We start from the raw sequence: 26703 nt of genomic DNA on the forward strand, positions 1-26703 counted from the left end.
CATCAGTGGAACATTCCGAGTTTGCCATTATCCTTCTCCTTCCCTCTGAAATATACTGAGTTCCTGTGGCATCCCCTAGTCCGCTCCCTCAGTGACACGAGCCCGCTGATTTGCGCGCGCAGCCGCGACGACTCTCCCACCCCCGCTGATGTCGCCTCATTGGAACATTCCCGCTGGACTGCGCGCCCCCCTCGCTCTGTCCCCTCACTGAACCAATCCCACTGGGCTGCGCGCGCATCCTCTACGCCCTCCCCCCAGGACTGTGTGCATCCCCCTCTATATCCCCAGAGTAGAACAGTCCCACTCGGCTGCGCGCGCAGCCTCCACGACCCGCTTCCATTTTTCCCCCGGCCCGTATTTTCGTCGTGGCGTGGGCTTAGCCCTAGCCGACCGCTGCTGCGCGCGCAGCCCGCTGAGGGTCGCCGCCATTTTGTGCGCGGCGGTGTCGGTTGGTGGGTCGCCGCGCCGCGGTGTGGGCTGCTCCGTTGCCGCCACCCCCTCCCCCCCAGGACAAGCAGAGGCTCCGGCGGGCAGCTGAGGAGGCATCATGCCGGCCGGGCCGGTGCAGGCGCTGCCGCCCGCGCAGCCGGCGCCCCCAGAAGGCAAACAGGTACCGGGCAGTCCGGGCCGGGGGCGGGGCGGGCCTGGCGGCTCGGGGCCTGGTGAGGAGAGAGGCCCGGCCTGCCCCTCCCCCCAGCCGGCCCCGGGTCACCAGCGCGGATTCGGGCTGCCCCACGGGTAAAGTTCCCAGTGGGCAGGTCCCAGCATGCAACGCGGCGCAGTGCATGCTGGGAGAGGTAGTTTCCGTGGGCAGCAGGCCTGTGACCCGCGCAGGGCTGGCAAGCTAAGCAGGGCCTGCCGTGGTCAGGGCTGGGCTGGGAGACCTGGCTCCTCTCCCCCGCCACGCAAGGTTGCCGCTCCCTGCGGTCGGTGCTGACTCATGGACGTTAAGGTCAGACAGGACCATCATCATCGTCGCAAGCCACAGCACCTCCCCCACCCGCTCCTGTAATAGGCCCGTCAGCTCTGGCTGGGTTTCCTGGCTCAGCGATGTCAAGTTACAGAGAATCCCCTGGTGACACTAGTTTAAACCTGCAAGTGACCCCTGCCCCATGCTGCAGAGCAAGGCTAAAAAACCCAGGGTCTCTGCCAATCTGAAAAGTCTTTCCCAACCCCGAACAGTTAGACCCTGAGCATGGGGGCAGCCAGACAGCTGGGAGAGAACTGTCTGTAGTAACTCCCTGATGTCCCCGTCTAGTGACCCATGAACATAACTGAGGAGTGATTTTTGAGATGCCCATGCCATGGCAGCAGTATCTTCTTCAGTATTTACTGCCAGCAGTCACAGATCCGCTGCATGCCATTAGAGGCGGTCTCCTCATACCATCCCCTCCATCAATTTATCAAGCTCAGTCTTGAAGCCAATAAGGTTTTTTTTTGCCCCAGTGTTGTGCTGGGGGGCGCTTTGTGGCAGTTTGCTCAGAAGGGGCGCTGTCCCCGGGTGCTGGGGCGCTGCGAGACATGGTGTGTTTGTAGGGTTGCTGATCGCTCTGTCAGTGCTCCCCAGCTAGGGGATACATAAAACTCAGGCCCTGCCTTGCTTGTGGGAATTAAAAGTTCCCCAATATTCCGCTGAAGCCCTGTGTCTGGATCACTGCCATCTCTGGTCTAGAAGTCCCAGGTCCCTGAGTCCTTTGTGGATTTTTAGTGCATAATGCCTTCCTTGTTTCTTGTCTTAAACTTTTATCTAGCTTTGCTGTGCTCTGTTAAACAGCTGCTGTCTTCTTCTGGAGAGGCAGCATGGCCTAGTGTCTATAGCACTGGGACACAGGAGACCTGAATTTTATTCCCAACTTTGCGCTAGCCTGCTGGGTGACCTTGAGCAAGTCACTTCCACATCCTATGCCCCAACTTCTTCATTTATAAAAGGGGAATAATGATACTGATCTCTTTTGTAAAGTGCTTTGAGATCCATTCCTGAAAACAGCTATATGAAGTAGCTATTATTGCTACCCTCAAACTGGGTGGATTTCGGGACTGTGTGAAGTGAGTTGTTATCTCAAGGTAGCCCACAGTGCTTGGCAAATTAAACAGAGATTGCATCACTCACCGTTAAAATAGGGATGTAAAATATCAGTTAACTAAAACGTTTAAACGATAAAAATTATTGTTTAAACAATATAATATTTCACATCCCTACCAGTATGCTGTGTGCTTCCCTGATGAATGGTGCCAGCCTGGGGTGCAGCGTGGGGAGAGGACACTGGGATCCCCCCTGCTGAGTGCACACTGGTGACTACCACCCGGGTGAGGGCACAGGGGTACCCAGGGGGCATGGCGGGGGGGGGTGCTCTGGCAGCTGGCACAGGCTTTGTCTGGTAAGGTAGATGCCAGAGGCCGCGGACACACCTAGCCTGCAGAAAGACACAATAAAGCACCTCTGTGCCCTGCTCCCCGCCCATCTGCCCCCCCCCCCCCCCGCCACGCTCATGGCCTTGCCCTGGACCGGGGATACCCCTCATGCCTGCCCAACCCTCCAGACCCTTCACCTGTGTGCGCCTCAGCTGCTGCCAGAGTCCCAGGTCACTCACTGTTGCCTACTCAGCTGGTGCCACCGGCAGTGCCAAACTCCTGAGCTGCCAGGGCTCACCCCTGTGCATGCGTGAGTCCCAGTGCCCCCTCCCCTCCATTGTCCCTCCCTGGAACACCCCAGCCCAGTCCCACTCAACCCCACATGACAGCCCCCCCATGCCACTGACTTTCTTCCAGCCTCCACTTGGCTACACAGGGTTGCTGTCAGCCACAGCTGGGTAGCTCTCCCCCCAGCCCTCTGCACCAGTCCAAATGCAGGCAGGAGCAATGCTGTGCAGGGAGCAGGGTGAATAAAAATCAATTTTTTTTTTATAATCCAAATTTTTTTATTTAAATCAGATTTTTTTAATCATCAATAAAATACTAAATTTCTCTCGTTTTAAAAAATAAGTTACAATTAAATCTCATCACAAACATCCTACATTTACAGTCTCATAAAAATGAATTAATGGCTCTAGTCTGTCCAACCCAACTACCAGCTCTTGCTTCCTGAAAGTTCTGGGCTTTCAGTTTCTGTTTCAGTTTCTCAGCAGATTAAAGTCACATGTGCAAAGAAAGACACAGGCTGGATAGGATTGTTGTTGTTCTGTGCTTATGTGGTGGTGGAGCTCCTTTTTGCATTGTTAACAATAAACACTTCATTGACATGGTTGAGTCCTTACAACAAGGCTACACTCCACCTGGTAGAGCAGACATTGGTGGAACGTTCCTAGATACAGTGTATGAGAAGGAACTTGAACAGTGTGCAAGAAATACTGAGGGGAAGTTTGCCAGTTTAAGCCTTGATGGGTGGAGCAATGTACACAATGATCCAGTAATATGTGCTTGTGTGACAACAGAAGATGGGGCTGCATATCTTTCAGAAACAATAGATACATCGGGAAATGCCCACACAACAGAATATTTAAAAGAAGTGGCAGTGAAAACTGTAATAAACTGTGAACAAAAATTCAACTGTCGCATGTGCAGTTTTGTCATAGACAATGCTACAAACATGGCAAAGATGAGAAGATACTTAGAAGAAGAAAGGGAAGGATGCTCTTTAATAACATATGGCTGCAGTGCCCATTTAATGCATCCTTTAGCCAAAGACTTTAAGTTTGTCTTCTCCAGGAATAAAAGAAAATGTTTGTTTGAAGTTGCAAAATACTTCCGTAACAACCATTTTGCTTCAGCTTCACTGAAGAGAGGAGGAGGATCCAAACTAATTCTCCCTCAAGATGTTGGATGGAATTCTGTAGTTGATTCTTTTAACAATTTATTAAGAACTAGCCTATTCTCATAAAACTTTGTGAAGAAAACTGTGATAAAATAGATGGAGGTATCTCATCCAAAGTATCTAACACTGGATTAAAGAGGAATGTAGAGGATATGCTCAGTTTATTGAAGCCTATATCCATAGCCTTAAACAAACTTCAGAGAAATTGTTGCTGGATTGCTGATGCTGTTGAAATTTGGAAGGCATTTCAAGAGACATCAAAGAAAAAAATACCACACCAGAAAGTTTAAACTGCAGGCAATAAAGAAGCGAATGGATCAAGCATTAACTCCACCTCATTTTCTCATGAACATTCTCGACCCCAGATATAAAGGTAGATGCCTAACTTCTGAAGAAGATGCTGCTGCCATGGCATGGACATCTCAAAATCACTCCTCAGTTATGCCAATCATAATACATTTCAGGGCTGGAGCAAAACCATTTAAACAGTACGTTTGTTGATGTTTTGAACAAAGTCACACCGCTGAATTGGTGGAAATCATTAGCCAGGCACCTTGAAACAGAGTTCCTTCAATTGCTAAGCCAACTTTTCACAGCAGTAGCTTCCTCTGCAGGCATCATTTGGTATTATTCATTCAAAGCTAAGAAATTGACTGGGAGTTGAAAAAGCAGGAAAACTTGTATTTCTGTTTCTGTCTATGAATAAAAATGACAGTGGGAGTGGAGAAGATGAGAGCTAGTTGTAGAAGTTTTAAGGACAGTGTACTTTTAGTGTTGTAATGACTTGTCTGTTAGTTAATCAAATTTTAAAATAAAAAAAAAGAGAGTTTAAGGACAGCCGGTCAGCCAGGAACTCAGGAGACTGCTGAAATTGCAAATGTGAAACATTTATGTAACATTTAAGATTTAGTTTAAAATATAAGTGCTGCTGTTTGTGTGTGTGATTTAGTTCTTACCATTCCTAATGTACTGCTGCTGCATCTGCAGCTTGACATAGGTAATGAGTATCATGTACTATTTCCTAAATTAACTTGATTTTTATTATCTAAAAAATTACACAAAGTATACCCTCCTAGATGTTGTAAAATGCTGTATTGAGTTGTAAATTAACATGTTTTAGTGATCAGATTTGCATCATTGTTTAAGAAATATGTGAAGAAGTGTCAGTGGGAAACTTGATTTAAATCACTGATTTTTCTCTTGGTGAGTTAAATCGGCTTGATTTAAATCAATCCACCCTGGCAGGGAATGGGCACTGCTGAATTCTTTTAGCCCAGACTCCCCACGGCTCCCCCCAGGGCAACATTTAAGCAAATTACTAAACAGTAAGACCGCTACTTACTGTTTATATATTTAGCTGCCTACATCCCTACACTAATTAGCAACTTAAGATGGAAGCTGTTGAACAGCTCACTACACCCCTGCTTGACACTAGTTCAGGACAGAATGTGAAGAATTGTTTATTCACTGGAAACTGAAGGAGAAACTGGAGGACAGAATTTGCCATGAAAACAGGATTTGTAAAGCTTATAATATTTATTGGTTCTGTACTGGAGGAAGAGAGAGAATATCACCTACGGAATCCCCTATCCAAGTACCCATCTGTCCCAGCTTTGCTTAGCTCGTGGCAGTTAAATATGGCTGCACACAGTGTAGAGTGACTTGGTATTCATTCAGAAGAGAGGGTCTGCAAACATTTCAGAGACTTGGGGTTATGACTGGGAGGGGAGAGAGATTAATTCTGGTGCTTACATTTCTGAAAAAAGTCTCTGGCTGAAATTATTTAAGGTTAATTCTCATTTTAAAGGTTTTATTTTTCTAGATTAATAAAATTCTATTTGGTGCTTTCTGCTCCTTCTCAGTTGACAGTGTGGACTAATGAGTTTCACTTTGGTCACATTTTGAAGACTGCAGTTGGTTCCCGTAAGAATTTTTTTCCCTGCCTGCCTATTTGCAGTCCCTCTACAGGCACCTGGCTCCTAGTTCTTAAATTCATTTTGTGCCTCAGTTCCCACAGACACCTGCAACTCCTCATGAAGCAGTCAATCAGCTAGACAGGAAAAAAATGCTGCACTTTTGGATCATCCAGTATTCCTTTAGTGAAAGGCTCATGGTGGTGCAGTTGTGATGGCCTCTCTTGCTTTTCTTTGAGTCCAAATGAAGCAGTCCAGGGCTTGGAATCTCTCTCCTTTCTTCAGGTAGGCAGAAGGGGCTATTACATCCTTTTACTGTGAGGCTCAATACCCTAGCACTGAGATTACTCACAAAGACCCTGAAAGCAGAAGCAGCAAAATCATAACAGCCATACCAGGTCAGATTAATTGTTCATCTAGTCCAGTATCCTATGTGGCTAATGCCAGGTGCTTCAGAGGGAATGAACAGAACAGGTAATCATCTAGTGATTCATCCCGTTGGCATTCCCAGCCTCTGGCAAACAGAAATCCCTGCCTATCCTACTAGTAGCCATTGATGGACCTATCCTCCATGAACTTACCTAGTTCTTTTTTTAACTCTGTTATAATCTTGCCCTTCACAACATCCTCTGGGAAGGAGTTCCACAGGTTGACTGAGATGTGTGAAGAAATACTTCCTTTTGTCAGTTTTAAACCTGCTGCCTATTAATTTCATTTGGTGACCTTCTCCCCTAGTTTTTGTGTTATGCGAATGAATAAATAACACTTCCTTATTTACTTTCTGCACACCAGTCATGATTTTATAGACCTCTATCATATCCCCCCTTAGCTTTCTGGTTTTTCATGCAGAAAAGTCCCAGTCTTATTAATCTGTCCTCATATGGAAGCTTTTCCATACCCCAGTCATTTTAGTTGCCCTTTTCTATACCTTTTCCAATTCCAGTATATCTTTTTTGAGATGAGGCGACCAGATCTGCACGCAGTATTCAAGATGTGGGCATCCCATGGATTTATAAAAAAGCAATATGATATTTTCTGTCTTATTACCTATCCCTTTCCTAATGATTCCCTATATTCTGTTAGCTTTTTTGACTGCCGGTGCACATTCAGTGGATGTTTCCAGAGAACTATCCACAATGACGCCAAGATCTTTCTTGAGTAGTAACAGCTAATTTAGACCCCATCATTTTATATGTATAGTTGAGATTGTTTTCCAATATGTATTACTTTCCATTATCTGCATCGAATTTCATTTGTCTTTTTGTTGCTCTGTCACCTAGTTTTGTGAGATCCCTTTGTAACTCTTTGCAATCTGCTTTGGACTTAACTATCCTGAATAGTTTTATATCATCTGCAAATTTTGCCACCTCACTCTTTACCCCTTTTTCCAGATCATTTATGAACAGTACTAGTCCCAGCACAGATCCCTGAGGGACACCACTATTTACCTCTCTCCATTCTGAAAGCTGACCATTTATTTCTACCTTTTGCTATCCCAGTGTTCAAGAAATAGCAGCTACTGGGGGACTCCAGAAGTAGTCTTTTGCCACTCAAGCAAATTAGAAAGTTACCAAATTCTTTAACAGGTTCAAGAAGCCACGGGTATGTGCATTGGGTGCTGCTTGTATAAGATGGGCAGGAAGTTTCAAATATGGATTTCTGCCCTTTCCCTCATCTCAAGGATCTTTAAGAAGATTACAAATATTCCATCTTTCCTTTTTTAATTCTCACCACTCCAATGTGACTTTGGATGTCTTGATATTCCAAGTTCCTGCTCCTAACTGGGAGCTTAAAATCATCTGTCTAGTTGCCCCATTCCTTCTGCTCCAGAATTCTTTCCCTCCCCACACCATTCACCAAAAACTTGCCTTAGCATTTTGGAGACTGAGGCTGTGTCTAGACTGATTTATAGGTCGATTTATCCGGATTGATTGAGCCGGAGTGGAGACCCGCTCAACTGACCTAAAAATCGATGCTATTAATCCACCTCTGCCAGGTGGAGTAACGCTGCGTCAATGGGAGTGCATTTCCCCTTGGCGCAGCGAACTGAAGTAGGAGTTAGGAAGTCGACGGGAGATGCACAAGCAACTCTATGTAGCTTGCGTATCTCTTGTCGACTGCTGCCAAATTTGGCAATAAGTGTAGACATAGTCGTAGTGGCACATCCTTTGTGACACAGGGTTATCAGATTTTGTCAGTAGGATGGCTAGTGTTTAGTAGATGTCCATTTTTCTTCACAATCTATAAAGGGAGTAGGGAGCTCTCACAGAGCTGTTTGGACAAATACATTTATTTGACCAAGGGCCTGTGTGCTTGAAAGACCTCTAAGGTTGAGGTAGAGTTGGGTTTTGCATTGTTGGCTTGAGCCTTCGAAGGTCAAATTCTTTTTCTCAGCGCAACAGGAAGGAAAGTAGAAGGGTTTATAGCAGAGTCTTATTCCTGTATCAGATGTTTTATTTAGGCTGTATCCAGCTGAAACTATTTTCACCCTGCAGTCCCTCTGGAGTCTAGAGTACTAATATTTTTAAGTCGTCTTGTTCTTCCCTTTTGAATCTGACCACTCTCCCCGTACACTTCCTTTTCCTATGAAAATGTTTTCCTTTGCTGAGGCATGTTGGAGAGAGATCTGCCTACTCCAGTAAATAGCAACTTCTGATCTTCCATAAGGATAAAGCAGTTCTCAGGAAGAGTTCCAGGGATTATGCTCTAGTTAACATCTTCTTTTCATACCAGCTTTGATCTGTTTATTACAGAGAGATTTTTGGCACAGTTTGGAGAGAGTCAAAACCCTTCTGTCTCATTTAGGTGGAATTAATCCATTCAGATTCTAACTCATTTGCAGTCTGAAGGGTCTCCAAGAAAGTTTCAAAGCTTGCAGATCCGCCCTAGCTAGATGAACAACGTCTTATATATGATGTCGGGACTTCTCCAGCAGAACTTACAACCCACTCTATTGGGTGGAAAGGGCTTCAGTGCGAATTATTTAAGTCTGCAACCTGGTGGCCTTTCATGTATTTCTTGAGGCACTGTTCCCTTGCTGTGTTATCCTCTGCAGCAGATGCCGTTGGCAGGTAGGTGCTCAGTACTGTTGCTTTGTAAAGAGCAGGGGAACCAGTGGCTGTTAGAGCCTGTTAATTCAGATTGTTGAATGAGTAAGAGCAGAAAGGAAAAATCACTCTATCGGTAACTTTAATTCATTCAACAAAGCATTTGATCCTCTCAGGCTTTCAATAATACCTCGCTGTTCTATAGAGCTCTCCATCAGTAGATTTCAATGTGCTTTTAAAGGAGGTAATTATCATTCTATTTTATATTTGAGGAAACTGAGGAACAAGGAGATGAAGTGATTTGCCCAAAGTCACCCAGCAGGCCAATATCAGAGCTGGGAGTAGAACCCAATCTCCTGAGTCACAATCCAGTGTCTTGGACTACTGGTTGGACACTGGTGATGGTCCAAGCTCAAAAAGAAAGGGAAACCAATTGATCCAGATTGCCATGCTTTGTCTCAGAACCTGGTTAATAGATGATGATGATCTCCCTCTGTTATTACCAGCTTTGATTTTGTTTGCTGTCCTGACGTGCTGATTGCAGATTCTACAGTGAAGAGAGATGCTCGCCTCTCTCATCATCTTATCTCCATGTAACCACTATGTTCTGGGTGGCAGTACTATTGTTTTGGTTAAATGAGGTGGGAATATGGTAAAACTTAAAAAAATCTCTAATTTGTTTTACTTCAGCCAGAAGAGGAGCCAAAAGAGGAAGCAACACCAGCCAAACCTGTTGTGGGAATTATTTACCCTCCTCCAGAAGTCAGGAATATTGTTGACAAGACTGCCAGCTTCGTAGCCAGGTAAATAACACTACATTGGACTCTCATATTTCCTGGTTTTAAGCCCTCTTCTTGGGAATGCCACTCTGCATAGATACGGAAACTGGATCAGGTCTCCATGTTAATTGGCATCAAACTGCCGTTCATTTGGTGGGGCTGGGGAATGTTTTTGTGTAGCCTTGCAAAATCATAATGAAAATTTACCAGGTAAGGAGCAAAAGCTACTTGTTTGTCTTTGCCGCAAGGAGGATGGTAGGAAAAAACAAGATTCTACTTGTCTGTCAAAAATTACTCTCTCAAGGTAAGCCAGTGACTAGAATTTGCTAAGGATGCTTTAGCAGTTTGCATAATTGGTTTTGTGGTGGGTTACTCCCTGATCTGAAAGGGTAACATGGTACATTCCAGGATTCTAACAAAAATGGGAGACTAGTGCTCTCTTGAGAGACCAAATTTACTAGAGGTTCAGTGACAATATTACATGTAATTTTTACAGTATACAAACCAAATTATAGGCTTCTACAGTGTCCAGAATAGAAGTACCTACCTCTCTTCTTTGTTGGGGTGTGAGGGTAATTCCCTATACATATCAGTATATGGCTCTGTAAACTGACTCCAAGTTGTTATGAAATGAGTCCACTAGAGGGACATGCAAAGTCTGTGAGATCTTAGTTTAACAAGTTTTTAAAAAGTGAAATGAGATCTAGGGCTACTTGAACCATTGTTCTAAATATTGAATCGCCTTGGTGCAGTACTACTGGTGTAAAACGTAACTAATTCTGAGCCTGGTCCTGTGTGCTTAGAACTAATGAATAAATCACTCGTGTGAATTGTTTAGGTTATGATGGTAACAGGGAAGTAACTTTCTTCTGCCCCCTCTTTCCATTCCACATGCTGCCTAAGAAGTTTGCACGTGGAGGGTCCATTATGCTAGCCTGTGCTCCAGATAAGCACCCTACTACACTTTCCATTTGCAGTGGAAAGCAAATAGTGCACGGCTCCAACACAGAAGTGCTTTACATGGATATAGATGCAGAGGGGATGAGTGTATGGATGGAGATAGTACTGGAGTCCTACAAATATCTCAGTAGAAACTCCCCATTCCCAAAGCTTAGAGGTGAGCTGCCAGCTTTGATTTGTTAGCTCACTGGCATAGCAAACTATGTATTAGCTAGGCAGTCTTTCTAGTTTTTTCAGCTGTGTAAATAAATGTTCATGTGCAGATGGATGATATGTTGGTGCTGACTGAAGCCTAGGAAGACTAGGTCTTGCTCTTCCAGGAGGAGGTAACTGAATGGATGAAAACTTCAGTAGTAGTGCAAATTCCTGAGCCTTGTGGCATCCACACATGACAACACATAACGTTCCATTGTAATGGCAAAAGGCTGAAGTGTTATCCTTGTTGGCCAAAATCAATTACTGAATGATGGTGTCTTAGAAATTAAATATTTAGTGAATCTGATGGAACAGACTGACAGAATATATGTGCCTAGTTAGGCTAGGGAAAAGGATTGTGGGACAGTTGTTGCTATGGCATTTTTGTTGGAGCAAGGTTTAATGCCCCTGTAGGATTTAAATGAGACTTCATAATATGAATGGAAATTGAAATTATAAGCTATAAACTCCCTCATTTGTTAAAACAAGTCTAAGCATAGTGGCTGTTTTGGGAAATAGAAGTCCAGATAGTTGGTAACTTTTGGTTATAGCGCTCTAAAAGCAACATCACGATATGATCATTTCTGGGGTGAGCTGCTTGCTCATTAATCTTTCACTTTTAGAAACCTTGTTGAAAAGAAATGAAATGTTGTGTACAGAGTACTTTAAGGAGGGAAGTTTTTTTCCCCCCCTGTACTATTGATGATTCTTAAATAATGTAGCAATCTCTTTATTGGTCTAATCAGCAGTCCATAAACGTTCTTTCCTCTACTGCAATAAACAATAGATGTCTGCCTGATATAGAGCCAAACTGAGTTATATAGGCAACTAAAGATGCCAGTGATTTTAGCTGTCTTAATTGTAATTAAGATGTCTTAATTTTAGCATGACTTATTGATCATGAAGTGCTGAAACTAAAAACTGAAAGTTTTCTTTATATAAAAATGAATTGTCTAGCTCAGTAATTGACTGATGGATTGGGCATGATTTATTTAGATTTCTAGAGAAGAAATATTTGGTAGAATGGGGGAGAAGACCACAGTCCTCCTCGGGGGGAAGAGGGAAGTTGATACACCGTTACTTTTCGTAGTTGTGAAGAAAGAGTTTTTTACTTCAGTGTTGATGGTGACTGTTCTCAACTCACTTTCCTCCCCCAGAAATGGTCCAGAGTTTGAAGCTCGAATCCGTCAGAATGAAATAAATAACCCCAAGTTCAATTTCTTGAATCCCAACGATCCCTACCATGCATACTACCGGCACAAAGTCAGTGAGTTCAAAGAGGGCAAGGCACAGGAGCCCTCGGCTGCCATCCCCAAGGTCATGCAACAGCAGCAAAGTGCTCAGCAGCAGCTTCCCCAGAAGGTAAATGGTTCACTTCCCATTTTAGCCAGGAGCTGGCTCGGAAAGGGTCAGTTCTCCCATCCTGATCTTGGTCTTTCAACCTCCTTGCCCAAACGAGCTATGGGTTTGTTCTTTGTGTTCGTATTTTCACAATGGAAATCAACAGTGAGAGACTCTGAATTCTGTAAGTGTCCAGGCCTCTTCCTTTTGGTACACATATGTGCCCCCCTCGGTGCCCATGGCTCATTTGCGTTGAAACTTGACAAAGCTGAGAAGCCTGCTTGTATCTCAAAGAAAGGTAATTTGCTGCAGGTATTGATCCTAGTTTAATCACAACTGAATGCTGGTTTGACCAGGAATATTCCTGATCAGATATTCTTGTGTTTGCTAGTCTTCTACGTATCGTATCCTGCCATAAGTAAACTGCTTGACAGCAGCCTGTAATCAGTGCAAGGAGTTCTGCTGGGTTTGTTGTATCCGCTGTTAATACCAAGGAGATTATTTCAAGACTGTCTTCTCCAGTTAGCGTCTCAGCAACGTTTTGTACTCCATACTTTGAGATAATTAATCTCACGTTGTAGGATCTTAATCTGTCATGGACCTAGGTCAGGTATGCATTAGATGTCAAGTGGCCACCAGCTGAGCCTACCTGCTTCATGTGCTCTGTATGGTCAGTGATCATATGTTTTGTGGTTATGTCTGTTAGTAGATTATAGCTAAATCTACTTCCAGCTAAGTTTGGTGTCTGAGTAAACTATATGTTACTTCCTTTTCCCATCCATGCAGTTGTGGTACTAGAGAAGTTTGTCATTTTTTCCCTCCAGTTAAAGAAAGCCACAGGAGCACTGGCCTTCCCAAACAATTACTTGGGAAGACTGAGTAATAGCTTTCCTCGGTGCAGTTAGTAAGCTGTCTGGGTTCCCCTCTGCAGGTACAGGCTCAGGTGATCCAGGAGACCGTTGTTCCGAAGGAGCCACCTCCCGAGTTTGAGTTCATCGCAGATCCTCCCTCAATCTCCGCCTTTGACTTGGATGTGGTGAAGCTGACGGCGCAGTTCGTAGCTCGGAATGGCCGGCAGTTCCTCACTCAGCTGATGCAGAAAGAGCAGAGGAATTACCAGTTTGACTTCCTGCGCCCACAGCATAGCCTTTTTAACTACTTCACCAAGCTGGTTGAGCAATACACCAAGGTACTCTCTGGGCTTCTGACTTTTCTGAGAGCATTATTTCAGCATTAAGAAACAGCCAATCTAGAAAGAAAGAAAAGTGTCTAGTGGTCCTCTTTTAAATGCCTGTCTTTGTGTACAGGGAGAGAATGTTTTGCTCATTGTCAGAAAATGTTGAGGCCCCAAATTTGATTTGGGTGTTCTGAGCGCTACAGTAATGTAGATAAAAGTTGTTCCTTTATAGCAAGAGAAGCAGGTGAAATGGCAGAGAGAGAATACTATACCTGAGTATTGGCAGTAGCTAAAAACAGGGTAGCAACAAGAGAAATGGAACTTAGCTTTAGGGGATCCAGATTCATTTTTGTCTAGTGTAGAAACAAGATATTTAGGACAGCTTCCTTAACTATGAACCAATTTGTATGATAGTCATCAGTGACGTCCTGACAATGTGTTTCAGATCTTGATCCCGCCTAAAGGCTTACTTATCAAACTCAAGAAGGAGGCTGAAAACCCTAGAGAAGTCCTGGATCAGGTAATTTGTGAATAATTTCCACAAAACTACTGAAGTATTTCAGTCTTGTTCTGAATTATTTCTGGTTTGAGCTCAGCATCTTTGATTGTTCACATTGAACGTAAGCACAAGAACAAAGTGTGGGAGCTCGGCATTTCATTTTCCAAGCATGGGGGAAAAAAGCTGGTCTGATCAACCACTTGTGTAGCATGCTTTATATTGTCATGCAGCTTTACTGCATAAAGCATTTTCCTATCCCGAAGAGCTTACAATCTAAGATCTCAGTTGCTACTCGTAGGCAAATCTACTTGTAGGTTTCTTAATATACAGTACCTCCGATCTTTAAGAACTCAGGTTTTCCTCCAGCAGACTGTATTTGCAGTTTGGAAAGTGACTTTGCAAGTGTGAAAACATTTGCAGGTTGTGAATCTCTGTCAGGATTTGGGATCTGTCTTTTGGAATTATCACTATTATTACTCTAAAAGGTTTGACTTGCCCACAGGGCCGAACCTGCAGCCTGTATGCAAGCAAATCACTCCTTGAAGGCAGTGTGAGTTTTGCCTGATTGCTTAAGAATCAGACTCAATTTCTAAATTTTTAATTAACTGACTTCTTTACAGTATCAGGTCTTCCAAGCAGGGCCCATATGGCTGCCCTGGAGGCACTGACAGTGTCTTCTCTTACATATCTTGGAAATAGAGGTGAACACTTGTGCGGGTTGTGACTTGATTTATGGTTCCTGATGGCTTCTCCTTTGTATACTGTGGCATGCTCCCCACTTCTGTGACTCAGTGTCTTATGTCTCCTGGTGCAGGTATGCTACAGGGTGGAGTGGGCCAAGTTCCAGGAACGAGAGAGGAAGAAGGAAGAGGAGGAGAAGGAGAAGGAACGTGTTGCTTATGCCCAGATTGATTGGCATGACTTCGTAGTTGTGGAAACAGTGGACTTCCAGCCCAATGAGCAAGGTGGGAAAACTAAGGGACACAACCACTCTGTGATTCAGGTTCTTTGTTCAGTGAGAATGATACGTGCCTCTTGACAGCTGCTGGAAAATGCTGTAAGTAAAAAAATGTTTTATGGGTGCAATGCCATCCCTTTTTAAATATGAACTGAAAAACTTCATATTTGCTGAGTTCAGGGTCTTGTTGTTTCTTCATTAGTGATGTCACTGATGCTTAAACCAATACAGCTTTCTTTGTGACTAGGAGCTCCTAGTATTGTCAGCTGTTCCACTGAAAACCAAGACCACCCTGAACTCCATTGCTGCATTAGTACCCTATTGTGGTAGCTGCTTCCCTTTCCTTGTCTGCTGCCTTCAACCGGTCTCATCACATATCTTCATGTTGCTGTTCAGACCAATCTTATCCCCAGCCTTTCCCTTCTACATGCCTTTGCTCCCATGAGCCCATCAATTCCAGTTTGATCCCCTCCCTCCCCATTTCCAAATTAATTTCATTAGTGGGGACTGGTGCCTGTCTGCATATTGAGCCATGAATAGTGATAAAGAAGTCCTCATATGTTTGTTCTTTGTTGCAGGGAACTTCCCTCCTCCCACCACTCCCGAGGAGCTGGGTGCTCGCATACTGATCCAGGAGCGCTACGAGAAGTTTGGTGAAAGTGAGGAAGTGGAGATGGAGGTGGAGTCCGATGAAGAAGATGAAAAGCAAGAGAAGACAGACGAGACCCCATCTCAACTAGACCAAGATACGCAAGTGCAGGATATGGATGAGGTAAGTAGCTGGGTGATCAAGGGTACTTTCATTGCATAGAACTTTAATGTGGCTTATGGGGCTCTGCAATCTCTCTGTGCTTCTTGGTATTCAGTGATTTTTATCCCTAAAAAGAAGTTCAAAGTTTTGGCCTATCAATCTGTTGTCATCCATTGAATCAATGAATCATAGAGTTGGAAGGGACCTCAGGAGGTCATCTAGTCCAACCCCCTGTTCAAAGCAGGACTAACCCCAGCTAAATCATCCCAGCCAGGACTTTGTCAAGCCGCGGCTTAAAATCTCTAAAAATGGAGATTCCACCATCTCCCTAGGTAACCCATTCCAGTGCTTCACCACCCGCCTAGTGAAAAACTTTTTCCTAATATCCAACCAAGACCTCCCCCACTACAACTTGAGTTCATTACCCCTAGTTCTGTCATCTATTACAATGAGAAGTGCTGTGTTCTCCTGTTCTCTATCAAAGTACAATCTCCATGAGATAATTCCAGGAATGTTGCTGTCAGTACTGAGGGACTTTCAAAGTCCTCTCATTAGAGAAAACCGAAACAACTTTGTCATATTAAATAGATCACTTTTCATTATATGGCTGACACATTCAGAAGCCCCTGAGAAGTTAGCTGTTGCCAAACTGCTAACTTACCTGCCTTAATGAAGAAGAGATGGGCAGGGGCTGTGGTTAACCATAGCCCCCTGGTGCGAGAGCTAGAGATGAGAGCTGCAGTAATTTAGACAGAAATGGGGTACCTGGTTCCCTTTTTGGGGAATAATCAAACTCTCCACTCTCCTTAAATTACAGCAGCAATTGTGCTTGCACCTTTGGGCTATTTTAAAGAATCTCTGTAGATACAAGCTGCTTGGTTGCAGTGTGTTGACCTCTGACACTTCAGTTTTTCTGAATGAGGGGAGGTCCCATGGCACAACCTGCTAATACAGATATTTCAAGTGGCTTGAGGTTTCCCATGGAGAAACTGTCAACAAATGAAAAAGGAGAAGCTGAGGTATGTACAGAAGTGAAACAGGTTTTCCTCTTTAATGTGGACATCCAGAGACGGCTCCAGACAACATTGCTGTGGCGCCAAGATTGTCTCTAGACGTGGAGTAGCTGCATAATTCCCATTCACTTGATGCATAGATTTTTTGCTCTACGGGACTTCCAGTGCTGTTGCTGCACATTCTGTGTTCTAGCATATTTGCAGTTCATAATTTGTAAGCGTTTGTTTTAATTTAAGGGCTCAGATGACGAAGATGAGGGTCAGAAAGTTCCACCTCCTCCAGAGACCCCGATGCCACCCCCTCTTCCTCCAACTCCAGATCAGGTCATTGTGCGGAAAGACTACGATCCCAAAGGTAAACTAGGGTTTGGTGATGATGAGCAGTTTAATTTCTTACTGAATAGTCACAGAAGACCTTGCTTCTAAGATGTGCAGTCAAGTTAGGCATTTTTAACAATGCGGTTTTGTTCCTTCAGCCTCCAAGCCATTACCACCTGCACCAGCCCCAGACGAATATCTTGTCTCTCCCATCACTGGAGAGAAGATTCCTGCCAGTAAAATGCAAGAACACATGCGAATTGGGCTTCTGGATCCCCGCTGGCTGGAGCAGCGGGATCGGTCTATCCGTGAGAAACAGACTGATGACGAGGTCTATGCCCCAGGTCAGTTTGGGGCCTCTGACAATGCTCCAAGAGTTACCCATTTAAAAACCCTTGTTTAAATCAGTTTGACATGATTAAATTAGATCTGTATCCATGTGGACTTTGATATATCTTTAAATGCTGATTTGTGAACTGTGCTTGTTTAGTATACATATTTTGGTTAATTGAATATGTAGCCATCAAGAACACTGAAGCTTTCCTGTAATCATTGAAAGGAGCTGTTCTACACGCGTCATTAACTGAAGTTCATTCTTTGATAACAGTGGTATTGGACTAGTTGGTACAGAAAATATTCTTAAATACAAAAGGGATTAGAGAATTAAGCAGGGTCTGAGTCATTTGGTTCTGTTTTGTCATCTGCGAGAAAATGCCTAACATCTTTTTTCCCTGTCTCTGCCTGTCTGCAGGTTTGGATATTGAGAGCAGCCTGAAACAGCTGGCCGAGCGCCGTACCGATATCTTTGGTGTGGAAGAGACTGCTATTGGTAAAAAGATTGGAGAAGAGGAGATCCAGAAACCAGAGGAAAAGGTGCAGTGCAAATCTTGCTTTACCCTTGTCCCCCGTTGTCCTGAACATGTAGAAATTGGAGTCTTCAGGGACTTGTTTTTGTAAAACAGCAGCCGTCACTTATCTGCAAGTCTGATCCGAGCTTTGACGGTCTGATAGATTCTCCTGATTGTCTTTTTCCAGGTGACCTGGGATGGCCACTCTGGCAGCATGGCCCGCACACAGCAGGCTGCTCAAGCCAATATCACCCTGCAAGAGCAGATTGAGGCTATCCATAAGGCTAAAGGGCTGGTGCCAGAAGATGACAGCAAAGAGAAGATTGGTCCTAGCAAGCCCAATGAGATGCCCCAGCCTCCGCCTCCCTCAGCAGCATCAAATCTTTCATCTAATGCTCCCCAAATCACATCTGTACCGCGGCCTCCATCGGTAAGCATTCTTACAGCCAAGAACAGCTGCTTTGATGCTGAATTGGAAGTAGGTTTTACTGTTGCTGAAATGGGTCATGTTAGGGGGCTGCATGGAAACAGGTGATTAGCAAGTTAAGAGATCACTTTGCCAAATTAGTTCTAAACCATAAAACTAACCCTAGAAGCAAGTTTTAAAATATATTAGAAATAGAAAATTTTCCAACAGCTGAGGTATCGTACAGGAATGATGTTGAGCTGGAGAGGAGAGCAACTCGGGCAGTGACAAATTGAAGAGGAAGGAAATGTGGGCAGGGGAGGCGCTCTGAGGGACAGGAAGGTGAACTAGATTAAAGGGTGAAAGCCAAGATGGGAAGTGAAAGTAACAATTTTAGGCAAAGGCGTAGGCACAAGAAATGGTAATAACAGTGTGCAGCTCGCTTGGACAGCCCCGCTGAAGTTCTCATAATGTTTGAGGTTGGCAATGTTCTCATGTGGCTGTTTAAAGAGCTGTCTCTGAGACGACTCTCTTTATGGCTGTGCAATATGGCTCCTGATTATGGGGGTGGGAGAAAAGTAACTACTGACTTTTGCATTTACTGAGGTTTCTACATCAAATTCCCAGGAAATTTGGGATTGGGGGAGGATGGCAGTAGCAACTAAAAGTACACATACCCTCGACCACCTGTGCTTGTAATCTGTCCAGCCAAAAGATTCAGAATGCAACTCTCTGCAGGTGTTGATCAGCCCTTGTGAACAGTATAAGAGACTGAATCTCTGAGTAATAAATGTCTTCTTTTTAGATGCCGCCCCCTGTTCGCACCACTGTCGTTTCTGCAGTTCCTGTCATGCCTCGTCCGCCAATGACTTCTGTGGTCCGTATACCCCCAGGCTCTGTCATTGCTGCCCCCATGCCACCAATAATACATGCCCCACGCATCAATGTTGTCCCGATGCCACCGTCTGGTCCCCCCATGATGGCCCCTCGCCCGCCTCCCATGATAGTACCGACAGGTCAGTGAGTTGAATAATTTTGAAGCATAATTATGAGACTCATTTCTGTCTGAACATGGTTTTGTGGCTTGACTGCTTGCCATAAATCAGAACTGACTTGGTAGATAAAGGTGCAAATACCGTTGAGAACTACATTTGAAGACACTCTGAATTCTTATGGAGGTCACTATGGCCCTTGCCTCTTGGCTACAGGCTCATGTCCAGCACTGACTGACCACTCTATTAAGTACTTACGGGATTGTTAGAGGTGCCAATTTATATCTCCGCTCTCCCTCTCTTGTGGGCCCAGTGAAGATTAAAGATCCAAGGCCCTTTCTGAAAGAGTCGGAGAAACCCAAGTGGCTTAGCTAGCGTTTCCTGTCATTAAAACCAGTTCTGACATCCAACCCTGTGGGTGAGCTATTGCTGAGTGAATAATGTCTGTTGTGTCTGCCTCTAATTACTGCAGGCCTGAGGAAGAGTTGTGTATAAGCTCGAAAGTTCTCTCTCTCACCAACAATACAAGATATACCTCACCCACCTTGTGTCTCTAATATCCTGGGACTGACACACTGCAGTAATTAAAGTATTGCCACTAACTTACTAGCTTTTTAACTATAGTGCCTTTCAAACCAGCTATACACTGACAGCTGTCCTATTGACGTGTGCCTGACTAGGAGCTCTTACCTTTCCACAAGAGCCACAAAAACCTTTTGTGCTGTTTATTGACTCCTGGGTCTTTTCCCTACATGCAAAAGCCTTTAGTAGCATCATATGTTTGTGTGTTACCACTTGGTATATTATTAATTTCCTCCTTGTCTAGTGATAGTTCCTTTAGGGTCTGTGCCAGCCTACTGCAGAAACGTGTGTTAAAGGAACTGTTGCTGAATGTCATGTAGATGTAACAGTTTTCCTCTCTTATTTCAGCCTTTGTCCCAGCCCCTCCTGTGGCTCCAGTCCCTGCACCAGCGCCAATGCCTCCTCACCCCCCACCACCCATGGACGATGAACCTGTGTCTAAGAAACCGAAAAATGAAGACAGCCTGATGCCGGAGGAGGAGTTTCTGCGCAGGAATAAGGTATGTATTTGAATAGACCACAGTCCTGCAGCTTATTGTGCAGTTCTGGGAACTCTGACAACACTGGAGTATTCAGTCTCTCCCCAGAAGAGGCCGTTGCCTCTAAAATGTACCTGAATCAATGGATTGGCATTCAGGAGGGAAGCTGACCGGCACAAGTGCCTCATGAGAAAGTGACACTGTGCATCTCTGTGAAATAGCTCCTTCCTGTCACTGTGCCTAGAGCAACTGAGTTACTTTCCATTTAGCTGGAAAGTTATATATAAAAAACTTACAAAAACTTAAGACTTCCTCCCCTATAGAGAACAGCAGCATGGAGAAGTCAGATCTTAAGGAAAGGTTAAGTATGCAAAGTAGCTTTTAGTAGTTCTCCAGTTAACACAAAGATGGTAAAGACCTGTTAAACTGTCTATTCCCTACGAAGGAAGGAAGTGTCCCCAGCTCATGGGTGAATTGGGTATTAAATGGAGTTGTAATTCCTTCCCCATGTCTGTCACTCATTGCATCGTCTCTGAAACTGAACTGTAAATGCTTTTGGGTAGTGAACATTCCTTGCACCGTACAATGGGTCCTTTTGGAGTAGATGCTGTATATGTGCACATGATACGTTGAATACTGATTATAGAAGGCCCCTGGTAGTGTTCCCCATGTCACTGGAATCAAACCAGACAATGAGCAGCCAGAAGTCAATAAGGGATAATTGGAAGAGGGTGGGGTCAGCTGGAACTATTGAACTTACTTGTGACAAAATGACTTGCCAAGTAAGAGTAATGAAGCAAACTAAACACATGAATGTTCACTCCCGAGTAGGAGGGAATTGAAAGGTGCAAGTCAGTGGCCCCCAAAGGAACGGTGAAGTGGTTGCTTCTTGTCACCACATCTGTTTCTTTATGCACTAAGGAGCATCTGTATGTGTGACTATATGTTTAATTTTTTCCTAGGGTCCAGTCACAGTTAAAGTTCAGGTTCCCAACATGCAGGACAAGACTGAATGGAAACTGAATGGCCAGGTGCTGGTGTTCACCCTTCCACTCTCTGATCAGGTACATGACTTGTTAACCTGGCCTCAACCCCTGCTATCCTGTTGCTGAGTGTGATTGCTGGGAGGACAGCATCTCAACTGCTTGAGTCTGTAAACTCTGGACTCTCCCCACGTTGCAACTGTGTGTGTGTGTTTGTGGGGTAAGGGAATGGGGGGGGCTGTCCACTTGTGCCCTGCCTTGTGTGCTGGAGGGACTGAGTTCTCTGTGCTTGTTTTTAGGTCTCTGTTATAAAGGTTAAGATTCACGAGGCCACAGGGATGCCAGCAGGCAAACAGAAGTTGCAGTATGAGGTGAGTACCTGGCTGTGTTAACCCTTCAAATGATCACCCACACTTTCTGCAAAGGCCCTACCTCTTCCAGTGCACAGGCTGGATGGCAGACCGTGAATGAAATTTGTTCTTCATCTAGTCCCCACAGCAGTGTAAATTTGTTGAAGCCAATGGGCTTTCTGGGAAATGACACTGGTGTAACTAAGCTAATTTCAGCCTCACTCTGTGTGGTGTTAGAACACTACAAGACAGTGTGTACTCATTGAAGTAGCTTACTCAGAGCTCTCTCTAAAGAGAGTTTTGCTAGAACAACAAAAGGAACATATCTCTAGCCTCGGCAGGAAAAGCCAAAATTTGGTTTAGAGCTGTTTAAAAGATGGGGTTAAAAACCCAAAACTCCTTTCTTTTATAATGGCCGATGTGTATTCACACACACAATCTAGATTCTTAGAACACAGATCACTGGTTTTTATCTTTCAAAGAATTCACTTTTGGGCAAAAACCAAGTCTGTTAAACTTCATCCTGAAAAAGAGTAAAACTTTGTATCCGTGCAGTCTGGCTGCGATGTGGAAATACAGCAACAGCACTAAAGCCCAACTCTTGTTAGCAAGCTCTTCCCTATCATCTCTCTGGGATCCTTCAGACCACCTGGGATCCCTCCTAGTTTAGTCGTGAACTTCCGAATTGCCCATGTTTGAGAAGCCCAGAGTGTTGAATCTTTCCGGAGAGAGTACTGAGACCTGTTGTGTCTTGCAGGGCATTTTCATCAAGGACTCCAATTCTCTGGCTTACTACAACATGACAAGTGGCTCTGTGATTCACTTGGCACTCAAAGAAAGAGGAGGCAGAAAGAAGTAGGAGCCATGAAGCCCATAGCTGCTGGATGCTCTGCCATTTGTGTGAACCTAACAACAAGAATCCTGCAGTTTCTGGGGACACTGACTGGCTGTAACATCAACCTGTGGTACTTAGTAATCCCCAGTTTGGAGCTATTGACTGTATTTTGGTCTTTGGTCCTGTATCCAAAAATCAGACAGGTCACAGGGCTGGAGAGAATTCATATTGCCCAGACAAAGCCATGTAAACATTGTGACGTAGCAAGTAATCTCAGCAGCTCTTGCGGTATTTGTGACGCTTTGCTAGAATGCTGTTCTCAATGATCACTATCTCCATTTAATTCCTTAAAACAGCAGCATTTCAGTTTGAGGTCTTGCCTGGGTTGGAATTTAAAATCCATCTTTATTTTGCAGAGGGGTTTGTAATGACATAGGGAGTATCACCTGCCTGACTAAAATGTTAGCCTTTTCACTTAACTTTTTTAATAATTGAAAGCTCCTTTACTTAATATAATAAACCCTTTGCTCCTTCTGTGTGTGAAAGATATGTATAAAAGTTTCCTGCAGTGATTGTCTTTGGATTTCATCCTTCTTTGGGATGACTGTACTTTGCTGCTGGTTTTGATAGAGGCTCCGAAATTGCGTGTTTCTGATCATCCTGTACAGTATGTGACTTGTTTTAATAAAATTCCAATCTCAGTGGGGAATCTCAGTAGTAACTCTTCATTCCCTAGCTGGGGATGTCCTATATATTGAGACCTACCCAACTGTGTAGCACTCCTGCATATATCCCAAAAGGCGTTTGAGCCACTTATGTGGAAGCATTTAAAATCTGTGTTGAAAAGACATTATTTTAGCCCCCAGGAGGGTATGTCTGTTCGTCATTGGATCCTTCAGGCAGCTGTTGTCTGGTGCTTCAGGAGGTCTTCACTGTTTGATAGTAAATTCTGAGCTTTTAAAATCATCCCAATCTGTTGCTTACACAACTTAAAAAAACCCAAAACTTGCAATGTCCTGTAAGTCTTCATTTTATATGAAAGAAAATGGCTCTTCATTTCTTAGAGCTGATAGCAAGAGGGAAGAGACCTGTCTTTTCATGTCCATTATGTTAGGGGTCAAGGGACAACCTAGGATATCCTCCACACTCCCTGCCCACAAAGGGTGGGTGGACAAGAGCAGGTGATACTGCTGTCGGAAAAGTGCATGCTCAGAGCCCACCAGAGGTGGCTGGCGGTGCTCCAGGCGCACAGAAGCCAGCAGTTATTGATGGCCAACTGCTCTTCAGCTGGCCATGCGTGGCTGAGAAAGTAGATCAGCATGGTAGGGAGCTGGGTGCCCTAGAACAACGTGACCTATGCTGTGAGAGATGGAGCTGTGCCTCTCAGAGCTGCTGAGAGCCAGTGGGGAAGGTGGTGTTGGGCCCACTGTGGATGGAGGTAGTTCCAGCTTCGATGCTGGAGGAAGATGGTGCTGGCTGCCTTTTTAGAAAGGACTGTAGCTAGGTGCGTGCTCAGTAAGCCATTCTTGTTTCAGAAGGTTGGTGTTCGGGGGAAGCAGAGAGCAGTAGCCTAGGTCAGTCAGAACTGCAGGGGTGGCATGCTCAGGTGAGGCCTGAAGGACCTAGGTTTGGGTGCTAAAACAACTTGCATAGCCGGAGGGGAGGGGGGGTTTACCCCAGAATCAACAACAGACACTGCTGTAATGGCCGTAAGAGTTGGACTCACCATCTGGGGTTTTTAATCTCTTCCATCCCTGTACCACTTTACTCATTACACAGTTGGAGAGTTGTAACTATAAAACCCCTGTTGTCAACTGTGGGGAGAAGGGGGAATTAATGTGGTGGGAATTATGTCATTGTAAGACTGACTTAACCATAACTAAATCAGCAAGCTGTGGGTATCTGGGCAAATGAATGAAGACGCTCCCATCTTTCCTTAATGAAACTTGCCATCTGCGGGCCTGACCGCCTCGAAACCCCACTGAAGTTCTGGGGGCTGGTCATGGCTAGGGCGCATGCAAGGTCCTTGGCACTGTCTCTGTTAAGGCTGTCTCTACTACCTAGCCTATGGCAACACAAGGAGATTTTCTGTCAGCCTAGGAATGCCACATCCCAAAGAGTGGTAGCTGTTCCAGCAAAGCCTTCTTCCATCAGCATCGCTGTGTCTATGCAAGTATTGCTGTGTCGGTCAGGAGTGCGTTTTTTTCGCACCCCTGACTGCCATGGCTATGCCGCTGTAATCTTTCAGGGTAGATCAGCCTTAGATGTGGTCCACTGTTTGAGAGCCCCTTGGATTAGCCCAGACAAACCCAGTAAGTCTCTTCTAGCCGTCACTTCAGTGGTTCTATAGGGTTAGGTTGGATGGTGTTCGTAGAAATAATTTCATGCCGCTAGGTCGTAGCTGCAGGTTCTCACCGGGTACTGGCATGTTAACCTTTTTGACTGGTGCGCTAGTTTCCTCCACTCCAACTCAATGGGTGACCTGTGGGGATGGGCCCCAGTGAGCTACTGTGATGCTGCCTCTCCCCACCCAAATGCATGGGCTCCAGCCCCACAACGCACGTAGGGCTATTCCAGATCTTAATCTCAGAGTCTCAAGAGCAACCTTGTGGCGTACTGAAAACTGTTTAAAATTATGATCTTCTAATTATTGGGGTTTCCCAGTCCTTGCAGGCTAGGGATGTGTAGCCTGCAATCAGTCAGTCTGCAGCCAGCCAGCGTAGAATAGCGGCGGGGTGGGGAGTTGTGCTTCTGTTTTAGGGAGCAGCCTGCTTTGTCTCTCTCTGGTTTGAGGTTCTGGGGTGTCATGGTTCTGAATTCTAAGAAATAAAGTCATGTTACATTGCAACCTTCCAGCGAGAGGATTTATAATTTTCTCTAACTGCTCTGTTCACGTGCCATAAAACGTAACAACCTAGAGCGTTACTGCAGGTCAAATTGCATGCAGTTGGATAGGATCAACAGGCATCAACAGGGACAGAGGAGGAAATTGTCTGGGAACCAGTTCAGTGGCCCAAAAGGCTTAAGAGCCACTGAACTAGCCCAGCCTCCTCCCTGGTTTCTATTGAGCTCTCCCATAGCCCTCCCATAGCTGCTTCTCACAGTAGAAGGGCTACAAAGACTTGGATTCCACCGCATCTTCTTGCTAGTTCCACCCCTGCTGGTTAAGACACTTTCGGGTTATGCCCCATGTAAGGGGGGCAGCAGAGAGGCTTTTACAAAACCTAATGGGGAGAGGGAGGGAGGATGGACAATTTAATGGCCTGGAATTGTACCTAGGAAACCTGGGTTCAATTCATGGCTGATCCCCTGGCCTGCTGGGCACCTCACTTTGGTCCAGATCTTCAGAGGTATTTAGGTGCCTGACTTTCATTGATTTCCATGGGGGCGAGGTACCCTGTGCCCCGTTGGCAAAGGGGGAGCCCTGCCCTGCCTCACAGTGTTGTGAGGGTAAATCCAGTCATGGCTGTGCAGTGTTCAGACACCGCAGGCGTGAGCCCCATGAAAGTACTTAGCTAGATGGGATGCAACCATTTCCATACCTGAAAGGTGGAAATGCTTAGCGGTGGCCTAGCTGCTCCAACCTGGCCCTCCCTTGCCGCTTGCTGGGAATTTTGTCTGGCTATTGGGAGTATGGAGCTGGACCCAGACATCCAGATCTTGCTCCTCACCTTGAAACTCCTCATCCAGAATCCCCGCATCTCCCCTCTCTTCCCGCCCCCCACTCCCCCCCAACGAAACAGGGATGAAAGATAACTTGAAAAAGGTTTTGAGAATTAGACTCGTGGGATTAGGCTGGTAACTCTAAAACCCTTTGTTGATGTATGTATGATTGATTCAGTCGTCACTGAAAGCAAGGTCTCCTGAGGGGAAAGAAGTGCATTAATCCCCTGGGCTGGTGTTAACCCTTCCCCTGCCATGCCATTAGAGCCCTGCAAGCACGATACTGATCTGTAATCCTGTTACACATTCTTTTTTTGTGAGTGGTTAATTTTTTAATTTTCATAAAGAAACAACAAATACAAAAGGGTAAACGACTTATGGCGTGTGTGTCTGTTACCGAATATCGCCGGTTTCACAGGACTTCTGATAAAAATGATGCAATCATGCAACTTTACAACTTGTCAAAGATGCAACTCAGACAATATTGGACATATGCGGACATACCATGTTAGGATGGAGGTGGTAACAATAAAAAAAATTGACAGGTGCAAATGGGCAAAAGTGGGAAGAGGAAGGGACAATGCAGTCCAATGGAATGGAAGTTCGGCATTATTTGAGCCATCTCAGTATACCTTGTCCACATGTCAAGAAACGAAGTCCAAATTTCTTCAAATTCATATAATTGTTCTCTACACTGATTAGCTGCTGCTAACTCTGGCAGGTGTGAATCCCAGTGCTCTATTCTGGACACAAGCCTACACTCCCATTTTTGTAAAATCATGCGCTAGGTGATCATTGTGACC

At 44.8% G+C, this 26703-nt stretch overlaps 1 protein-coding gene across 1 annotated transcript; it reads left to right on the forward strand.

Moving 5' to 3' along the window:
• Positions 1-349: 349 nt before the first annotated feature.
• Positions 350-22946, forward strand: SF3A1 (splicing factor 3a subunit 1). Its single transcript, XM_067550220.1, has 16 exons — positions 350-610; positions 9462-9574; positions 11863-12067; positions 12978-13235; positions 13669-13743; positions 14537-14687; positions 15259-15452; positions 16682-16799; positions 16921-17106; positions 17514-17635; positions 17798-18040; positions 18822-19032; positions 19939-20090; positions 21032-21133; positions 21352-21423; positions 22160-22946. The coding sequence occupies exons 1-16, from the start codon at positions 548-550 to the stop codon at positions 22259-22261; spliced, it is 2367 nt and encodes a 788-aa protein (XP_067406321.1). The 5' UTR covers positions 350-547; the 3' UTR covers positions 22262-22946.
• Positions 22947-26703: the final 3757 nt, after the last annotated feature.

This window comes from Emydura macquarii, unplaced genomic scaffold, assembly GCF_026122565.2.
Source record: "Emydura macquarii macquarii isolate MOO-44397 ecotype Brisbane River unplaced genomic scaffold, CSIRO-AGI_Emac_v2 contig_1254, whole genome shotgun sequence".
NCBI classification, from domain to species: Eukaryota; Metazoa; Chordata; order Testudines; family Chelidae; genus Emydura; species Emydura macquarii.